Source organism: Channa argus, chromosome 12 (genome assembly GCF_033026475.1).
Source record: "Channa argus isolate prfri chromosome 12, Channa argus male v1.0, whole genome shotgun sequence".
Lineage (NCBI taxonomy): Eukaryota > Metazoa > Chordata > Actinopteri > Anabantiformes > Channidae > Channa > Channa argus.
The window spans coordinates 26,398,806-26,417,146 of NC_090208.1; the positions used below are offsets into that span (position 1 = coordinate 26,398,806).

The 18,341-nt window shown below is 41.7% G+C and overlaps 1 protein-coding gene across 3 annotated transcripts; it reads left to right on the forward strand.

Moving 5' to 3' along the window:
• Positions 1-2,713: 2,713 nt before the first annotated feature.
• LOC137137617 (uncharacterized) lies at positions 2,714-15,951 on the forward strand. 3 transcript variants are annotated; one of them, XM_067524114.1, is made up of 6 exons: positions 2,714-2,863; positions 3,755-3,899; positions 14,034-14,414; positions 14,853-15,002; positions 15,092-15,196; positions 15,302-15,951. In XM_067524114.1, exons 2-6 carry the CDS (start codon positions 3,836-3,838, stop codon positions 15,367-15,369), a joined length of 768 nt encoding a protein of 255 aa, XP_067380215.1. In that variant the 5' UTR covers positions 2,714-2,863; positions 3,755-3,835; the 3' UTR covers positions 15,370-15,951. The 3 variants fall into 3 exon arrangements, with proteins under 3 accessions (XP_067380215.1, XP_067380218.1, XP_067380216.1); XM_067524117.1 differs by having other exon boundaries at positions 15,320-15,951; XM_067524115.1 differs by having other exon boundaries at positions 14,868-15,002.
• Positions 15,952-18,341: the final 2,390 nt, after the last annotated feature.

Here is an 18,341-nt window from a genome sequence, read left to right on the forward strand (position 1 = left end):
TTATAACGATTCTCATTTTCAGCATAAACCTCAAAGTACGGCAGAGTGGTTTCATTGCAGGGTCGAGACATCAGATAGCTGCAGCTGCCCATGAAGTCATAGCTGAGTTTGTCAAAGGTGATGTAGTGGGGATCACTAGATGCTATGCAGGTAAAATTTTTCATGAAACAGTATTCAAACATTGACTCTTTGGTAAGTTAACTTAGCAGCTTAGCCGAGCTGGACAGAGGATTACAACATACCATGTCAGACACACTGGTCCAGTAGGGGTGGGCAACATGAAGGAACTGTTGTCATGATGTCAACACAAATATTCATTTTGAAGTGCCGCAAGCTGGTTAGCAAAAATCAAGTCCAGTGGTTTCCGAAGCTCCTTCCTGAACATAAGCTGGCTGGACTCCTGGACAGCAGTCTGGTAAGGTGCTGGTCCCAGTTCCTCTGCCGGCTGGTCAAGATGGCGAGCTTGGTGGCGAGGGTGCAATTAAACCGCTCCACCAGTCCGTCACTCTGGGGGTGGAGTGTTGTGGTCCTGGTCTTTTACACCTCCAGGCACTGGAACACCTCAGCAAACAGCCAGCTCTCAAAGTTCTGGCCCTGATTGCTGTGTAATTCATCCGGTACCCTGTATCAGGTGAACATCTCATCCATCAGACACTGAGCTGCTGTGGAGGCAGTCTGGTGGTCTATAGCCACCAGGAAGTAGCGGTTGCCGGCCTCGGTACGGGAAAAGAGCCCAGGATGTCCATGTTGACCCTTTCCATGGGTGCCCCAGCCAGATACTTCTGTAGCGGCCTTTTGAACGTTGGTTGGGTCCTTTCTGCACCGTCCAGTCATCACAGGTGGATGTGAAACTCAACATCCTGGTGGCAGCCCGGCCAAGAAGCGCTGTCGCAGCCAGAGGCAAGAGGGGGCGGTCATTGGGTTGTGCTGACCCTGGCTGTGTGGCTCCTACGGGACGTCGAGGCCAACTGGAGACACTCCGCCCCCCAGCAGGTCTGCCGGTCCAAACCAACAATGCAGTCGTCTTTAACGTCCGTGAGCCAAAACACACGGCTAACCTCTTGCGTACCCACCACCACGGATAACACTTACTTGCCCGACATTCTCCAGTCACCGTAGGTAGCTCAGTCGCGGTGGGGGTCCAGTCCCTGGGGAGAGAACCAGTGGTCCCTGGGAGTAGCCCCAGTCACAACAGGCAGATGGTGGATCAGGGGATCTAGTGAATGGGGATTCCCTGGCGCACTGCAAAGCGGGATGACACAGTCTACACCCCATTGTATACATTTAGGTCATAGAGTGTTCTAATGTCTCGTGTTTCTGAAATACTACCAAACTCAGGTGCAAACTTTATGTGGCCAAATTTGTGGTGTTTTACAACTGTTTCAATAGCACATGTTGTACAATGTTCGTTACATTGTACAACAACAGTCTACATTTGTAGACTCCTTTAATTCAATTCAATTTAACTTTATTTATTTCACAACAAAGTCATCTTAAGGCACATAATTAAGTCCAGACTATACAAGTATGTAGCCATAGGCAACGGTGGAGAGGAAAAACTTCCTTTAGCGAAAGAAACCTCCAGTAGAACCAGGCTCAGGTTGGACGACCATCTGCCTTGACCGGTTGGGGTGAGTGGAAAGTGAAGAGAGAAAAGAAAAGAACAACATGCATTGGTGACAAATAAATGTCTGAGAAAAAAGAGAGGAAAAGAGCTCATTGCACTTTGTGGGCCCCCCAACAATCTAAACCTATAGCTATTGTAAGAGGAAATTCCGGGAACCACAAGTAGGCCTGCAATCTGAGATCGAAGTGGTCTACTGGGATGATATGGAACTATGAGGTCTTTTAAATATGATGGATCTTGAACATTAAAAGCTTTGTATGTAATGAGGAGGGTTTTTAAATTCTCTTCTAGATTTAATGGAAAGTTAATGAAGAGAAGATAATGAAGGTGAAATATAAAAATAGGCTTAGACTGCTGGGGGACCCACCCCCCGATGCACTGAGCTATTTTCCTCCTCTTGTCCCTCTCTCCTCTCCTCTCACCCCACAATTGTCACCACTTTATGACATTAACTCTGTGTGGTTTTTCCAGTAGGTTTCTTTCTCCATCTCTGTCCCCCTCTCTCTGTCCCTTTCTGCAGGTGTCCCCTTCTTATTGTGAAATTCAGCAGCTATCCAGCAGTATATAAAGTAATTCACATTATAATATTAGATTCATGAAAACATGTATAGGGCTGTTAGATCACATCATTACACTCATTCAAATGCAGTAATATCATATTCACTGATTTTGTAATATTTGTAAAGTACCATTTTGAATGGAGGACTTGTCTACATGATAGTTTATGATAATAATGATACTTTCAGTAGCTTGATGAACTTGTGGCTGGAGGTGCAGGCAGTTGACCACGGAGAGAATACAACTTCTACCACGGTTCAAACTGGTGTGGGTCCTTACAACAGGAGAAATCCAACCCAACACATAACACACACAGGGTTGTTTCCTGAGGACTGATGCTAATATGATGGTAATATATTTAATTAAGGATCTGACAGAAAGAAAGTGACACAGGTGAAGGTTGGTGTTAAGGTTTTTCCAGTTGTGTGTGAATGAGTCAGAGTAAACGTCTGTCAGTCCTTATTTAGCATCGTGTGAACAAAGTGAAAGACTGTGGTTCAATGGGGGATGGGGGTTAATAGGTACTCGTTTCCTAGTTGAGGGTGTCTGCTTCTGTGGTGATATGATTTACACTTCTCTTTGTCTTGGTGACATCTTTCACACTTTATCTGTTGCTCTTCTGCTCAATTTTTTTTATCCTCATTATTTCCTCAGGTGAAGACAACATCAGTCAGACAGGTAAGAAAACTTGGACCTTTATCTCTATATTCTATAAATTAAGCTCAACTTTAGGTTTCGGTTACGAGAAGTTTAAAGTGACTTCATCAATAACGACTGAGTTCTGTATTTTAAACTCCACTGTTGAGCTTTAATCTGAACTAAGGACACACTCTTCTCTGTACGACTAAAAATATGATCTCACATGATTTAGTTTAGCTCAACTCTACAGCAAAACTCTTACTTGTTCGAATGTCTTAACGTGGACAATGTAATCAGATTAGTCTGTGGTGAAAGAGATACTGACACTTTTTACTTTCTACTTTAGCACTTTGAGATTTGTCAACAAACGTAAAGCGCTTTATAAATAAAATTAATTATTATTATTACTAAGAAAGTAAAGCATTATCTCCTCAGTACAGATGTTTTCTCGGTCCGAGTCCTGCATTCAACACTTTATTAAGCAAAATTATGGAAAAATTACCAATTTTGCAAGGTAATACTTTTAGGTTGAAACTGTTAGAAAAGTGATAATTCTACTAGAACATGTGTTTATTATTGAGGTCAGAGTGGGTGGTGGAGTCTTACTGAAGTGCATAATAATAAGAAGAACAGGTTGTTATAACCAAACTGCAAAAAAAAAAAAAGCAGAAATAATAAAACTGTTTATAATATATAAGATATGTGTAGGTTCCATAAAAACCAAATAAACTCACTATTACTAATATTTGATTTAAGCAGCTGTTCACAGCTCAAACAGAAAGACAGAAAAACCTGTTTAGACCAACAGTAAAATAAAAGTGTAAAACACTACCAACAATCCCTCGGTGTCTGTAACCAGCTCTGACCTAAACCAAAAACAACTTCTGTGTGAATTCTACTGATGCGCACTTCCTGTGTGTCCCATTGTAGGAAGTCTGGTCCCCACAGTGTCTCTGTTTTCTCCTACATTGATGACAGCTGGCAGAGTGGAGCCAGCACCACCTACTTCAAATGGCAGACTTCTTGTTTCTGGTCCAGTTACTGATGGTGATGAAACTGGCGGTGCTGAATAAGAGTGAGTTCATTTAGGAAAACTCCAATCCCAAAGCTTTGTCTTATAAAAACAAGACAGGCTTCTTCTCCATGACAACAGCAGCTGAGGCTCATATGTACTGTAGTGCCATTAGAGATGGAAACCACCTGATTAGTCAGTACCAAACGGATGTTTGAACTGGAAAATCTAGAGAGGTGGAGGTCTGACATGGAAAACAGAGGAATGAAGATTAGCTGCAGTAAGACAGAATACATGTGTGTGAATGAGAGGGACTCAGGTGGAACAGTGAGGTTACAGGGAGCAGAGGTGAAGAAGGTGCAGGACTTAGGGTCAACGGTTCAGAGCAGCAGAGAGTGTGGAAAAGAGGTGAAGATGCGAGTGCAGGCAGGTTGGAACGGGTGGAGAAAATTGTCAGGTGTGTTGTGTGATAAAAGAGTATCAGCGATCAGTGTGATCTTTGCAGGTGTCCAGGGAATCATCCCCCATGTTTTTTTTCTGTATGACTCTTTGAACTATTTCCTGTCTTGGATCCAGGCCTTGTGGCCCCTCAATGTCCTGATGACTGCAGGTGAATTTCAGGTTTTCCCAAAAAACTCAAGGGTTAGAGATAAGTTGGTCACTTCTTCTTACCAAAAACTGATTTTGATCTGTTCATCAAGATTCAATGACTCGATGACGATTTGTTTGATCTGATCCCCCTTAACCAGCAATTCTGGTTGTAGATTTTGGTGGACAAGTCGCTTATTTGTATGTAGCTATGCTTCTAGTATCCAAGATAGTATAGGATGGCAGGAACTAATGTGCCCCTACTAATACCTGAACTGCATTGGTCTTTGCAATATAATTTTCCAAAGTACACAGAGTGTTTCTATTGATTTGCCCTTGTTTTGTTGTCTGAGCTCTTCACTTTTTCTTTCATCTCTCAAAACATTTCCATTATATTTCCATATATAAAACATCAGGTAGGTTGGTAGGACCAGTAGCTGGACACAAAACACAGCTCGAAAGCCAGGGACACCTGCAGAAAGGGACAGAGAGAGGGAGACGGAGAAGGAGAAAGACAACTAGGGGAGAAAGCCCACAGAGTTAATGCCATACAGTTGTGAAAATTGTTGGGTGAGAGGAGAGGAGAGAGGGACAAGAGGAGGAAAGTAGCTCAGTGCATCGGGGGGTGGGACAGTCTAAGATGGCTGAGGGAGTAACTGGGGCCTGAAAGTAGGGAATTACAGTAGTCCAACCTAGAAGTAACAAATGCATGGACTAGTTTTTTGCCATCACTTTGAGACAGGATCCTTATTTTAGCAAATGTTTCGTAGGTGGAAGAAGGCTGTTATACTAATACTAAAATACTAAAACTTCAGTCTCATCTTTTGTAGAATTAAAAATTGTGGGACATGCAGGCCTTTATGTCTTGTATGCATGAGTTTTATTGGTAAGTTTGTGCGGAACATTGCTGCTACTCCTCCACTTCAGCCTGTGCTTCTAGGAACATGATAATTAATATGACTCATTTAAACTGACATATTCTTCCTGCTGCAACCAAGTTTCAGTGAGACAAAATAAATCAAATTGATGATCAGTTATTAAGTCATTTACTAACAGATTTAGGAGAGAGAGATCTGATATTTAATAAGCCACACATAATAGTTTCAGGGGTTTGTTCTGTAAGTGGAGGAGTTTTAACTTTTATTAGGTTATCATGATTAACTCCTATTAGGGTCATTTTTGGTTTATGTAATTTAGTATGTTGGGGAGCAGACACAGTCTCTATAGGTATTTAGGAGTTGTTGGAGTTTGAGACGGTCATAGGGACACTGCACAGAGGCTTGTAGGACTAGATCACTGCATCAGATTGTCATACTTTTGGTTGTCTAATAAAAACCAGCCATATTTCTGGATAAGAAAGCTGCACCATCTAAAGTAGGATGGATGCCATCTGTCTAATCAGCCCCCCAAAACGTTTCCAATTGTCTATGTAGCCCACATCGTTTGCTGGACACCACCTAGACAGTTAGCGGTTGAATGACATGTCGTACATGTTGTCAATGGTCAGATTTGGCAGGGGTCCAGAGAAAACTATAGAATCCGACATTGTTTTGGCAAAGTTACACACAGATTCAACATTTATTTTAGTGACCTCCGATTTGCGTAATCGGACGTCGTTAACTCACTTGCAAATAATAATCCTACTGTATTTACGTTTATCTTTAGCCAGGAGATTTAAATATGATTCAACATCGCCCGTTTGGCCCCAGGAAGAAATTTGACTATGGCCGCTGGAGTCTCTAATGACAAAATTCACACTCTTTTTATTTTGATACCTTGGTATGACAGAAGTTGAATCTCTTCGGGTGACTCAAAAATCTCTTCCACCCTCATCACGCCTTTTCCTTCTGCTCCTCTGGTGTCTCCTCTGGCTCAGCTGAGGGTTCTTGCAGAAGTTTAGTGATAGGTTGTACCTTTACACCAGGAAATGCCTTTCTTGGTATGGGACCATAACAGCTTTAAACTCCCCCTCTACAGTCTAGACTTGATGTGGTCAGTGAGGATTGGTTGCCTGATGAGCAAAGGAGTCTGAGACCTGGATTGCCATGTCTCGTATACTAGCTTCAGGGGTGATCTGGCACTGCAGTTCCTTCTCTCTCATCATAGATCCAGGTGAGCCCCATGGGTCATAAAATAGTGCAGCTGATATTGATTTAATCCAGGTTCAGCAGGTATTTTTAAACCATCCTCCTGATACCACCATCTTTTGGTGATCTGCCAGGTATTTATTATCCCTTTTTTTTTTAAATCATGGTTTGGTTCTGGTTTTTAGAGACTTTGCACCCAATGAGTCTGACACCACCTGTCAACAATGGCATTTTTTAAGTAGCATTTTCAATTTGAAGTTCCTTTGCATCCCTAAGGCCCTACACAGGTTTGCTCGAAGAGCATATACCACACCGCTGCCTGTGGCCAGAAGTAACCACAGATGGAGTCCATCTTTACTATCAAGAGCAAAGTCTCTTGGGGTTTTTGTTCTTCTTTTTGTTCTTCTTCCTCTATGTCTACTTTTACTTCTACTTTCCATAGTTTGGTTTGTAGTAGGCACGTGTGGAATGTTTTCACATCCCCAGTCATATGAATAGTGTATGTGTCCATAGCGTGAGTACAGATCCACCAGTGGACAAACATAAGTGAGCTGTTAGTTGCTCTTAAATGTGGTTCATAGCCAGTTTACTGTAGGTTTACTAATTAAATAAATAAATCAGTCAAACCATTTTCAGATTAAATGAAAAAAATTGCAGCACCAACACAGTTTAAAGAAACATTTACACTTACCGCATATAAAAGCTGAATTAAATTTGAAGAGAGTTTGACATGAATCTGTCCTATGAACGAAAGTCATTGGTGGTTGTAGCTCTGAGTGACAGAGAACTTTCACCAACAAACAAAACAGATCGATGACTGATGTGACATAACTACAAACAGAGATGTTTGTGGTTGTTTCTATTTAAATTGTTTCACCAGCTACATGTTGCTGAAACATGAATATTGAAGTCACCACAAACAACAAAATAGACCAGATAAAAAAATCTGAAATTTCGAACAAGAAGGAACTAGCAGTTTCTGGGGGTTGATAAAAGACAGCAAATAAAACCGGTGACGGGCCACTAATTTTAAACAGGAGCACTTCAAAGGAAGAGAATTCACTTGATGATAACTTTTACATTTAAGGAATTTCCTGTAGGTAGCAACAAGTTCACGTCCTCTGGCTCTGGGGCAACTAAAGTAGTAAAGTATGGACAATCACTCGGGTGGCACAGCTCAGTCAGCTGCCCGAGCTTCCCGGTCGTAGCCAGGACTCGTGATAAACAAGAAATCTAGGTCCATAGAGGTAATGAAATCATTAAGAATTAAAGTCTTATTAGAGAGAAATCTCTCATTAATCAAAGCCATGTTCAGCTTCCTGTGATGCATTAATGTAGGTGCTGGTCCTGGAGCTTTAGTCACAATCTTTATGAGGTTATATAGGTTTTCTGAGTTCATCCTTATTTGTTTCACAATCCTATTAGTTATTCTAACTGGGATACTTGAACTATGTAAATTACCGTAAAGATTATCTGAAACAGAACTAGTGGGGTGAGCAAGGTCTCTCACCTTGTGACAGGAGCAGAAAAATGACCTGGTAAGCAGGTTAATACTGGACGTAAACAGCAGGAGGAGCTGTTAACATGGGGAACCAGATTCATGGCAGGTTTGTTTCCCAGTGGTAATCTGGAATGAGCATGGCTGGTAGCAGTTGGGAGTGGACCTAGATCACTAGGAAACACAAATTCACCATGCAAAAGCGAGAAAGAGTGGGATAATTTGTGGGGGGAACAGATCTATGAGACCGACAAGAAAGTGAGGATTTTAAGTGGCGAAGTAGTCAGTCATGTGTCAACCAAACAGCATTGAATATTGGCAGCAAGCGTTCCCCTGCCCAATCTGGATCTGCCCCAGAAGAGAGAGACTGGAGCCAAGTGTGGAGGCTGAGGATTCTGCTGAAACGCACTGTTCCCCTATTTAACGTGGAAATAGGGCCCGAAATATTGATACAGGTACTGAGAAAGGTGGAGGTCATTGAAATTGCTTTTTGTGAACTCAGATGTTTGACTGGAAGTGTCACGTGACCCCACATGAACAAGCACTCAAATGATGGAGGATGGGAGAGAGTAACAGTTCGTGGAGCTTATCAAGAATGACCAGGACTGTGGCTCCTGGGAAACAGTGAGTGGCTGCAATAAAAAATCTAATGTTCCTGACAACTCTTAATGTGTTTGGAGAGAGAAGAGGCTGGGGAGAGTGGCCAAAGAGACAGTGCCTACCTCCCGAGTTGTCGCAGGCCACCCAGGGGGAACCCCAATCCTGAGCCACAATGTCCAGAACTTCAGGCACGGGAGATGGGGAAATCCACATCGGGGCAATTTCCCCAGTCCTAGGAGGGTCCCAGCTTACTCCAAGCTTGAGGCGCCTCCAGAGATTGCATATTAGTTGGAGAGGCCCACAGTTCATCAGAAAGCTGGCGGATGTCTTCCTTAAGGTCAGCAATCGTGTTCTTTGCTAACTGGAGTAGCAGGTTGTTGCCAGCAGCAGCAGCACCGGTAGCCATGTTGATCAAATGTGTATTTTAAGCTCAGCAGTGATTTTCAGCATCTCATAGGTGAGAAGTAAATCCTTCTGCATGTGAGATGTTCTAGTCAGTGCAGGAGTCCAGTTAAAATCCAGCTGGCTGAGACCATTTAAAGTACAGGCTGCGCTTGGCCACACTAGGCCTCATTGCACCACAGTAGCTCCAGTTCTCTTGAAAATAGAACTTCAGATCGAGTTGATCAGATGAAATATATATCCCCGCAATGTCCACTGCTAATCTTGATTAAGAGTCTGAAGTTAATAATAAAATCTGCTAAAAAAAAATCTGATAAATCTAAGGATCCGTGGGAGAGACAAAAACAATTGACTGCACCAGTCAGAATGTGGCTGGAGCTCCTTGCAGGCCAAATGGAAGCACTGTGAACTGGAGCTGTTACTTCCTTGCACTCTTCTGTGACTGGGACCAGCCAGTATCTCTTCCATAAATCCAAGGTACTGATGTAATTGGAACTGCCAAGCCTTTTAAATCAAATCATCAACCCTGGGAATGGTATACAAGTCCAACTTACTCACTTACTGATCTTCCTAAAGTCCAAACAGAACCTTAGTATGTCATCCTTCTTGGGGACAAGGATTATTGGACTGCTCCATTCACTATTTGAAGGTTTCATTACCCCATTTTCCTCATCATGTCCAGTCCTTTCATCAGCACAGGTGCGTGCTGCTCTGGGACCCTGTATACAGACTGTCACAAAGAACTGGGATCCTTCGAGGAGATGTGATGACGTACAACTTCTGCTATTCCAGGGGTCTGCAAAAAGAGATCAAGGGGCAGGATCTCAAGAACCTCCCTCCCTCCTCAGATAGGTGGGCCAAATCCATTTGTGTCTCCTCTACGCCCACTGGAAGAAACTGCTCCACTTACTCCTCCTCTTCTTTTACAGCTCGAACAAAGAAGGGAATGTGCTGTAGACAGTTTTGGAACTGAGCGTGGGTGCCATTTCTTTAACGTGTTGATGTGAAATGTCTGGAGTTGTTGTTTGCAGTCTGGCATTAGAATCTGATAAGTCACTTCTCCAACCTTTTTGTTCACCTGATAAGGGTTATGGCACTTTCCCAGCAGTTTGTTCTCAGATGTTGGCAAAAGTAACAAAACTTGATCACCAGCCTAAAGCTACGCTTCCTGGCTGACCAGTCATACCTGCCTTTCATCAATTGGTCACGCGTCTTATTTACAAATGAGATGACTCAGACTCTTCCCACATCGCTCAATGTACATCCAGGGGCTCTGACCTGATGACCCTAGATGAGTTCAAATCGCAAAAATCCTGTTGTGCTCTGGGGAACCTTCCAATAGGCAAAGAGCAGAAAAGGCAGCCACTTGTCTCCATCCTTTCCTGTCTTCAACATGTGAATTATTGAACCACTCTACAAGACCATCAGTTTGAGGGGGGTAAAGGGTGGTTCTTATCCTCTTAATACCTAAGAGCTGATACACTTGAGAGAGTGGACCGCTCATTAAATTGGGTCCCTGGTCTGTAAGGATCTCCTTAGGAATGCCAGCCTGGCTGAAAAACCTTCTCATGGCTGTAGCTACTTGTTTAGCTATGATTTCTCTCGATGGATATGCTTCTGGGTACCTAGTTGCATAGTCACAGATAACCAAAATAAACATGTAACCTGCCTGACCTCTTTCAAATGGGCCAACTATATCAACACTAAGATGTTCAAAGGTGTAGAGATTACAGGCAGTGGTATAAGAGGTACGGGCACTCCATTTTTGCTTGCTGCAAACTGACATTCTGGGCAAGTTTTACAGTAGTTTTTGATTTGTGTTTACATTCCAGGCCAGTAAAATCTCTTTCCTATTCTTAGAAGTGTCATGAAACCCCAATGGCCTGCCCATGGTATAGTATGCCCAACCTTTTTCACCTCTGCCCTTGACCCTTCAGGAAGAACAAGCTGCTTACCCTCATCAGACTGTCTGTACAGAAGACTTCTTTCCAATACAAAATACTTTGAAAGCATGCTGGAACTGTTCTGTACTTTCCTGAAACATTTGGCTAGTGTGGGATCATTTGTTTGTTAGTGGGAATGGGGACAGGTTAAAGAAAAGTCATTATCAAGTAGCTCTGGAGGCTCAACGTCTTGCTCTGATTGCTCAGTTGACTGAAGTAGCAGCCCTTCAACCTGGTCTCTGCACTTATTCAGCCTTTCCTCTTGTGTGACCCTTGACCCCTCACCTACTTGTTCATTGTGGAAAGGCAAAAGTTGTAAAGTGCCACCGGTAGTAGCTGGTGCTTGATCAGGGGGCCTTTGGCACAATGTATCAGTAACATGACTGCCAGTGAACACTGCCTCTGTAGACATATCTAAAGTAGTGACTGGCAAAACACCATCATGTACAGTAGGATGGGAAGTTGCAGGGTTTGGGTAAATAACCCTGAATCTTCAAACATGGTTTGCTGTAGCTCTAGTGACTACACCACACAACTTACTCCTGCTCTCTTCAATGAGATTTAAGAGAATGGGTAAGTTAGTCCCCAGTACAACAGGATAAGACAGCTCTGGAGCTATAACTACTTTCATAAGATATGGTTGATTATCCACTTCTGTGTAGACCTCCGCCTTTGGCAAATCAGAACTGTGCCCAAGCACACAAACCACTGATACTACATCTTCTATATTCCACAGTTCTTTGGGAATTAACTTGGCCTGCACAAGATGGTGAGAGCAACTTGTGTCCAGCAATTCAGAAAGGGTAGAACCTTTGACAAGGACGTTAGCTACAGGTGACATGGAAGATGCATCTTGAGGCAAAATACTTCAGGTTGCGGAACAAAACAAATATTTGTGCTTCTGGGCTTTTTAACAGGACAAGAGGGACGGGTATGGCCCACCTCACCACAGTTGTGACAAACAACCTCAGCTTTACTGCTTACCTGAGCTTTACAGTTGGATGAGTCAAAAACTTTGCTTAACCACCATCTTTACTCAACCCCTCAGAAACACCCCCAGTTGGTCTGAGCTGGCAGACATAGTGGTAGACTCCTGATTCTTTTAGTGAGTAGTCAGATTGGCATTGACCAGTGTCAGACTTACTAGTGTTTCTTTAATTTTGGTAGGACCCAAAGGGAGGAAACAACAAGGGAAGGTGTTAAGGTAAATTAATGTTTATTTAAATAAAAGCAAACAACTTAAAATCAATCAGTGAGGAGGACGGGAAAACACACAGCTATAACTTTAGTAAAGTTAAACGGAACTTTGACAGACCAGGATTGTGCTCTTTGACGCAAGCCTTCACCTCTGGAAACAGCACTCTGATGTACTGTTCAAGGATCATCTTCTCCATTATCCATTATTATGTGTCATACTGGACCCATTTGCAAAACAAGTCCTTGAGGTGAATATACAGTTCTTGGGGTGACTCTTCCACAGGTGTCTCCTAAGAGCAAAATCTGTGGTGGTAGGTGTCTCTGTTGGGCTCATATTTCTTTTGCACAGCTGTCTTTAAGATGTCATAATTATTTGTGTCTGATACAAAAGCACTCTGATTAATTCCACTGTTGACTGGAAGGTCTCAATCAGCCCATTCTTCCTGAGGCCAGTTGTAGACTTCTGCCAGTCTTTCAAATATGGTTAGATAATGTTAAATATCATCCGAATCTTCCACGTTTTGCAGCTTTGGCTCTCCTGCTGGCATTCCTCGAGGTGGTGATAGTAGTTGACTGGCCCCGGTGGCTTCGAGATCCAAATGGAGTTGTGTTATTTGTTGGGTTAGCACACTGAATTTGTGCTCATGTTTTTTCAGCTTGTTTCTCTTGGCTTCTGTCTTTGAATTTGCATGAAATTCTCAAACATTTTGGCCCGTGTGACCAGACTGGATTCTGAAGAACCACTGAGGCTAGTTCCTAGCTGGGCTGCATCCTCCACAATACCCAATATGGCAATTTTTTCAATCTCAGCTGGTGCTGAGGCTTTTTAGGACTCATCCTTGGCTTAACTTCTGACACCACATGTAAAGGTTTGGCCGAGTGCTGGAGGACACACACGCAGGGAGGCCGGAGTATACTTCACTCGGTCTGGGATTTATTTACAGTGAACCCAACAACAGCAGCTCAAATTGATTTTGTGAATGTGTGGAAAGTTATATACAGAAACATAAAACACAGACAACAAAAAAAACCTAAAACTGGTCAAACAAAATAAGAAAAGAAAGACTAAACTAGGCCTATGGCTACAGGACAGCTAGCAGCAGGTCTGCCTCTAAACTGCAGCAAAAGCAATATATATATTATATACCTAGAGCCCCTCGTACATAGACAAAGTACTACTCATTACCAATCAATCAAGACAATCTATTAATTCTTTTCTATTAAAAAAAATATAAATGTCTTATGCATGTTAGCCTTATTTCTCCCATCTGGGAATATTACCATTTAATGTTATTAGGACGACTTTTAAGATTATTTCCCCATAAAAATCATAAAACTCCCTTTTATTTCATCTCCGGATGCTACAGTCTAATTCCCCCCTACTATAAAGACTTTTCAGACCTCCCACTGTTGATAGTCTGAACCTGTGACCGGTTGGTAGATGGAGTGGAGCCCACATGAACATTTAGTAAGTATCATAGTGGCAATGGTTTTCAGAGGATCTGGTATATTGAATTTGTCCACACAACTAAACAACAACAACAACAACAACTGTATTGTGCTGACTAGATGGTAAAACTAATAGAATTGGTGGTACTAGTGTATGATAACAAATTTGTTCCTAGTCCCATGACAGTTTCATACTGTATTTTAAGTGTCTTTCCTGGAGGTGCAGCATTAATTAGAGTCAAGACCATGTTTCTAACTGATACAGCATCAGCATTGTTCCTGAGTTTTGTTCTGGGTTTTGTAAATCGGTATGATGCAGGTCTTGAACAGAACAATGATGAAATGATGACAATTTCTTCAGGTCTGCTCTCCTCCATCCTGTTCCTCTGCTGTCACTAAATCAACACTTTCTCTGTGTGACCTTTGACCTCAGCTTCCTCTGCAGAGATCATCTTAATATCTGTAAACAGCAGTGAAATCGTCCTGCTGCCCTCAGGTCTGCGGGTAGAGGAGATGGAGCACAGGTGGGATGACATCCGATGGATTCATCGCCCACTGGAGAAAAATGGGTCATCGTTCGAACACAGACGCGGTGAGCTGGCGAGAGGGATGACGAAGCAGAGCTGGGATGCCAGGGTGGTCTCACTGAAGAGAAACTTGACAACATGTGACCACAGACGCTGTGAGCTGTTGCGTGACGGTTCACTGAGGTTCAGCAAAGTTCAGACTGAAGACTCAGGAATCTACAGCTTGGAGGTGTTTTATAAAAACGGGACAATAAGGATGAAGAAAGACTTCCAGCTCAGGGTGGAGGGTGAGACTAACTAACTACACCAACTCCAAACTAAAAAAACAATAGCAAACTAACTACATCAGTCCTAGTGAACAACACAAAGTATCTCTGCTTTATTTATTCTGATGATTTGATAAAATGTCACCTTATGACAGCTGATGCAGTTCACTTCACCAATGTGTATCTTCTGACATCTATCTGTTTAATCAGCAATGTAGTGTCTATTGTCACTTCCTGTTTAATGTCAGATCAGCTGTTCCACGTGTTCAAACTGGGTTTTAAAGACTCACGTTTTCACTATAGATGGAATAAGCTGCATAAAATGTAAAAAATACAATTTATTATTTCTCTTCATTTTGTAATAAAGTCAGGCATTTCCAGTGACAGTTCTCCTACTATAACATACTTTATATTTTATGTCCATTTCTCTGTGCATTTGTGCTCATTCAAACTGTGCAGGGTTAATAATTGCAGAGAGTCAGAGGACAGAGAATGAGACAGACTACATGCCAGGCTTGATCTGCTGCCTCCTCCTGCTTCCGATGTTGTTCTTCATCGTGTTCTTCACCCTGAGGAGGAGGAGGAGGAATAGGAAGAAGAAAATCTCAGGTTCTGATCTGAAGATCTGTTTCTTTTAAGACACAGCACATTTAAATCCGTAAGAAGTCTGATAATACTAATCTGCTCTCTTGTATCAGGTCCCACTGAGGAAAATGTTTATCTTTCAATGCATGGTCCCCATGGCAACATGAGGAAGGATGAGAACAAGGCGAAACAGGAGATACCGGAAGAACCCACTTATGGTACACAAAGAGATGCTAACAGATGCTGACACAAAAATAGTGATGCTAACAGATGCTAACAGCAAAAGAGAGATGCTAATAGATGCTAACATCTACTTCTTACAGTTCTCTTTAATCCTACAGTTTCCATGGAAACAGTAGATGTTGGTGGAGAGAGAAACATCCACGTCTGACGACCCATCAGAGCTCACCTGGTTGTAAGTGTGCTGTGACTCACCTGGACGCCAGATTTAGCTTTATTTACTTTATTTTGCTTGCCTTGTACCACACTTGTAAGTTATCTGGATAAAAGCGTCTGCTAAATGAGCAAATGTAAATGTTAAATGATAAGGTTGACAATATTTCTTCTCTATTTTTCATGAACTCACTGTTTCTTAGTCCCAGCTCATCCCCTCACTCTGCGAGTTTAACGTGTGTGATTTGGCTGTGGTGTCCTAAGAATGTACATACATGTCTATTCACTGACATTTCAAATATAAGTTTATTTTCCCGGTATGTGTTTGTTCTCATTTTCTCTTCTTGTTAGATGTTTTATTTCTGAGATTTTCTGAGTTTTCTTTACTCAGACTGACACTTTTCTCTGTAAATATCTGTTTCTTTCTTTTTCATTCGCGTTTTAATGAATTGATGTTTTAATGCAATACTATCACAGGAAACTTGCGACTTATAATTATTGATGCATCACTTTACTGACAGAGGTGGTAACTGCTGGAGCTGGTTTTAACATACTCTTTTAATAAACAGTCTGATGATTATACTGTATTTTGTTTGATTCATCTGAACCTCAAAAATTATTAGTAACTATCAAGTTCTCAAAAAATAGTAAAGTAGTGAAGTCAATGCATGAAATAGCAGTAAATGAAATCACTAGGAGTAACAGGGAGGCTCGATTAGTTGTGGAACAGATTACCAAGTTAAGGCCGATGTTTTCCTGTTCATAATGACAGATTGTCTGATGAAGTAATAGTTGAAGTTTTTCAGATTTTCCACAGACAGTTGAACAGCAATGAGGATCTGATTTTCTAAATACAGAGAGAAGGCTGCGTAAGTCAACCTTCCTATTTTTAGTTCAATGGTGCATTAAGCTTTGTTCTATAGAGTTTTGATAGCACTGCAGAAAAATGAGCCAAAATCCACATTTTTTGAGCCAGTGAAAAATAAAATTATTATTAACGTCATCAAATGTTTTATGAAAGTTTAAAAACAAACAAACAAGCAAAAAGACAAAACAATTAAACGATAAGCAAAACTACTGATTGATAGAAAATGTAAAACTAATCACACTCTCCTGGTTTATTAGCTACTTTGGAGTTTAGACGGCAAAGAATTAGAAAAGACAGTCCTCCGTCTCCATTTGGCTTTTATTTGTAAAAGCTTGAGCCAACACGTTACTTTAAGTGAACAAATAGCTTGACAATTTTCAGTGCTTAACGAGTTTTTTTAGGAATCAAAGTTAGTACTTCCCGGTACATGATGGGACCAGGGATCCATTATCAATACAGTCCAAAAGGACTTGGTGTAGGAAGGGAGCATTCTCTAGTTATTTCATCTGTGCCTGGACTTTTGTTGGACTTTAAACGTTCCGTGGCATAAGATACATCACGCATGCTAATTGCTCTATCGCACATTTCAGAATCACTGCCCACTGTGGACGACTTGGATCAGGAGCTAGAAAACAAGGCTTGTTCAGGGATAGCTGGAAAACAAGCAGGGCTCTGTTACACAGAGTTTGCCTCTCCTGCCCAACTGAATACCCAAAACACTCAACTCATCCGGTTTGAGATTTCAAATGCAGCATTTCATCTCAGTATCACGAAATATGTCAGGAAATGTCCACCCACTTTCCATGCGGTTGCTTCAGAAAGTACTCAGATATACTTCTTTCAGTCTTTGCACACTTGTTAATTTAATTAAAAAAAACAATTCCTACTAATCTACACACAATAACCCATAATGGTAAAATTAAAAACTCAATTATCTCATTTACAAAAGTATTTAAATGCTTTCCTGGCTCCAGAATTGGGTAGGTACCTCCTGTTTGCTTTTATATATTTTTTTTGAGTCACACTGACACACATACACTTGTTCAGACAGGACATGAACTAATTGTAATTTGTGATGAGGCACAGGTCAGGACAAATGTCTGAAACCATTTCTAAAGCTGTGTTTTCAAGAGCACAGGGGCCTCAATCACTTAATCAATGTATTGGAAGATGACTGGAACCATGGGGAGGCCTTTTAGGGTTGCTCGTTAGGCCAAACTGAGTAACTGCAAATTGTTGATGTTGGTAGGAGCCAGAAACAGAAAGTTTCTGCAGTGATGGGATAATCTGGTATGAAGACGAGCATCTCAGGAACAATCCATCAATCTGACCTGAGGCAGAGGAATAAGACAGAGGACAAACAACCTTTGGGTGACTGTGTTCATCCACCAATCCCACAGTTGTTGGTTCAATCCCCAGCTCCTGGTCACATGTCGAAGTGTCCTTGAGCAAGACACTGAACCCCAACTTAGTTGCTCCCGATGAATGTTGGCCAGCTGCATAGCAGCTCCCCCATCGGTGTGTGAGTGTGTGTGTGTGTGTGAGTGCGAATGGGTTAAGCAGAAGCAGTGTAAAGTGCTTTGAGTGCCAATAGGTAGAAAAGTGCTATATAAGTTCAGACCATTTACTTCAAATGACTCAGAGCTTCTCAGCAGCACAAACAGGAAGTGGCTTAGATCTCAACACCAGAGAACATATGTGGAGACATGTGAAAGCTGCAGTTCAGAGATGTTTCCCATCAAATCAGATGGAGTTCGAGAGGATCTGGCAGAAGGAACAGAATGAACTGGTTTTTTGATAAGATACAGAACTGTAATTAATGTCAAAGGTACTGATTTAAGGTTGACTCTCGAAAACAAGCGGTTTGAGTTTTTAATTAGACTGAAGAGCAGAAATTAAACTAAAATGAGCAAAAGGTCAAAGGGTCTGAATCCTTTTTTTTAAGTAAATGCATTGATGAAAATATTCTTCTGACCTGGATTGTTCTCTACAACCATGAAAATAAAACAAACTGATCTTTACAGGTCAAATTAGTGGTGATGGTTATGTATCGTGTCTAAAAGCAAACATTTGAGCTGTACCTTTTTTATTGACTTTGAAAA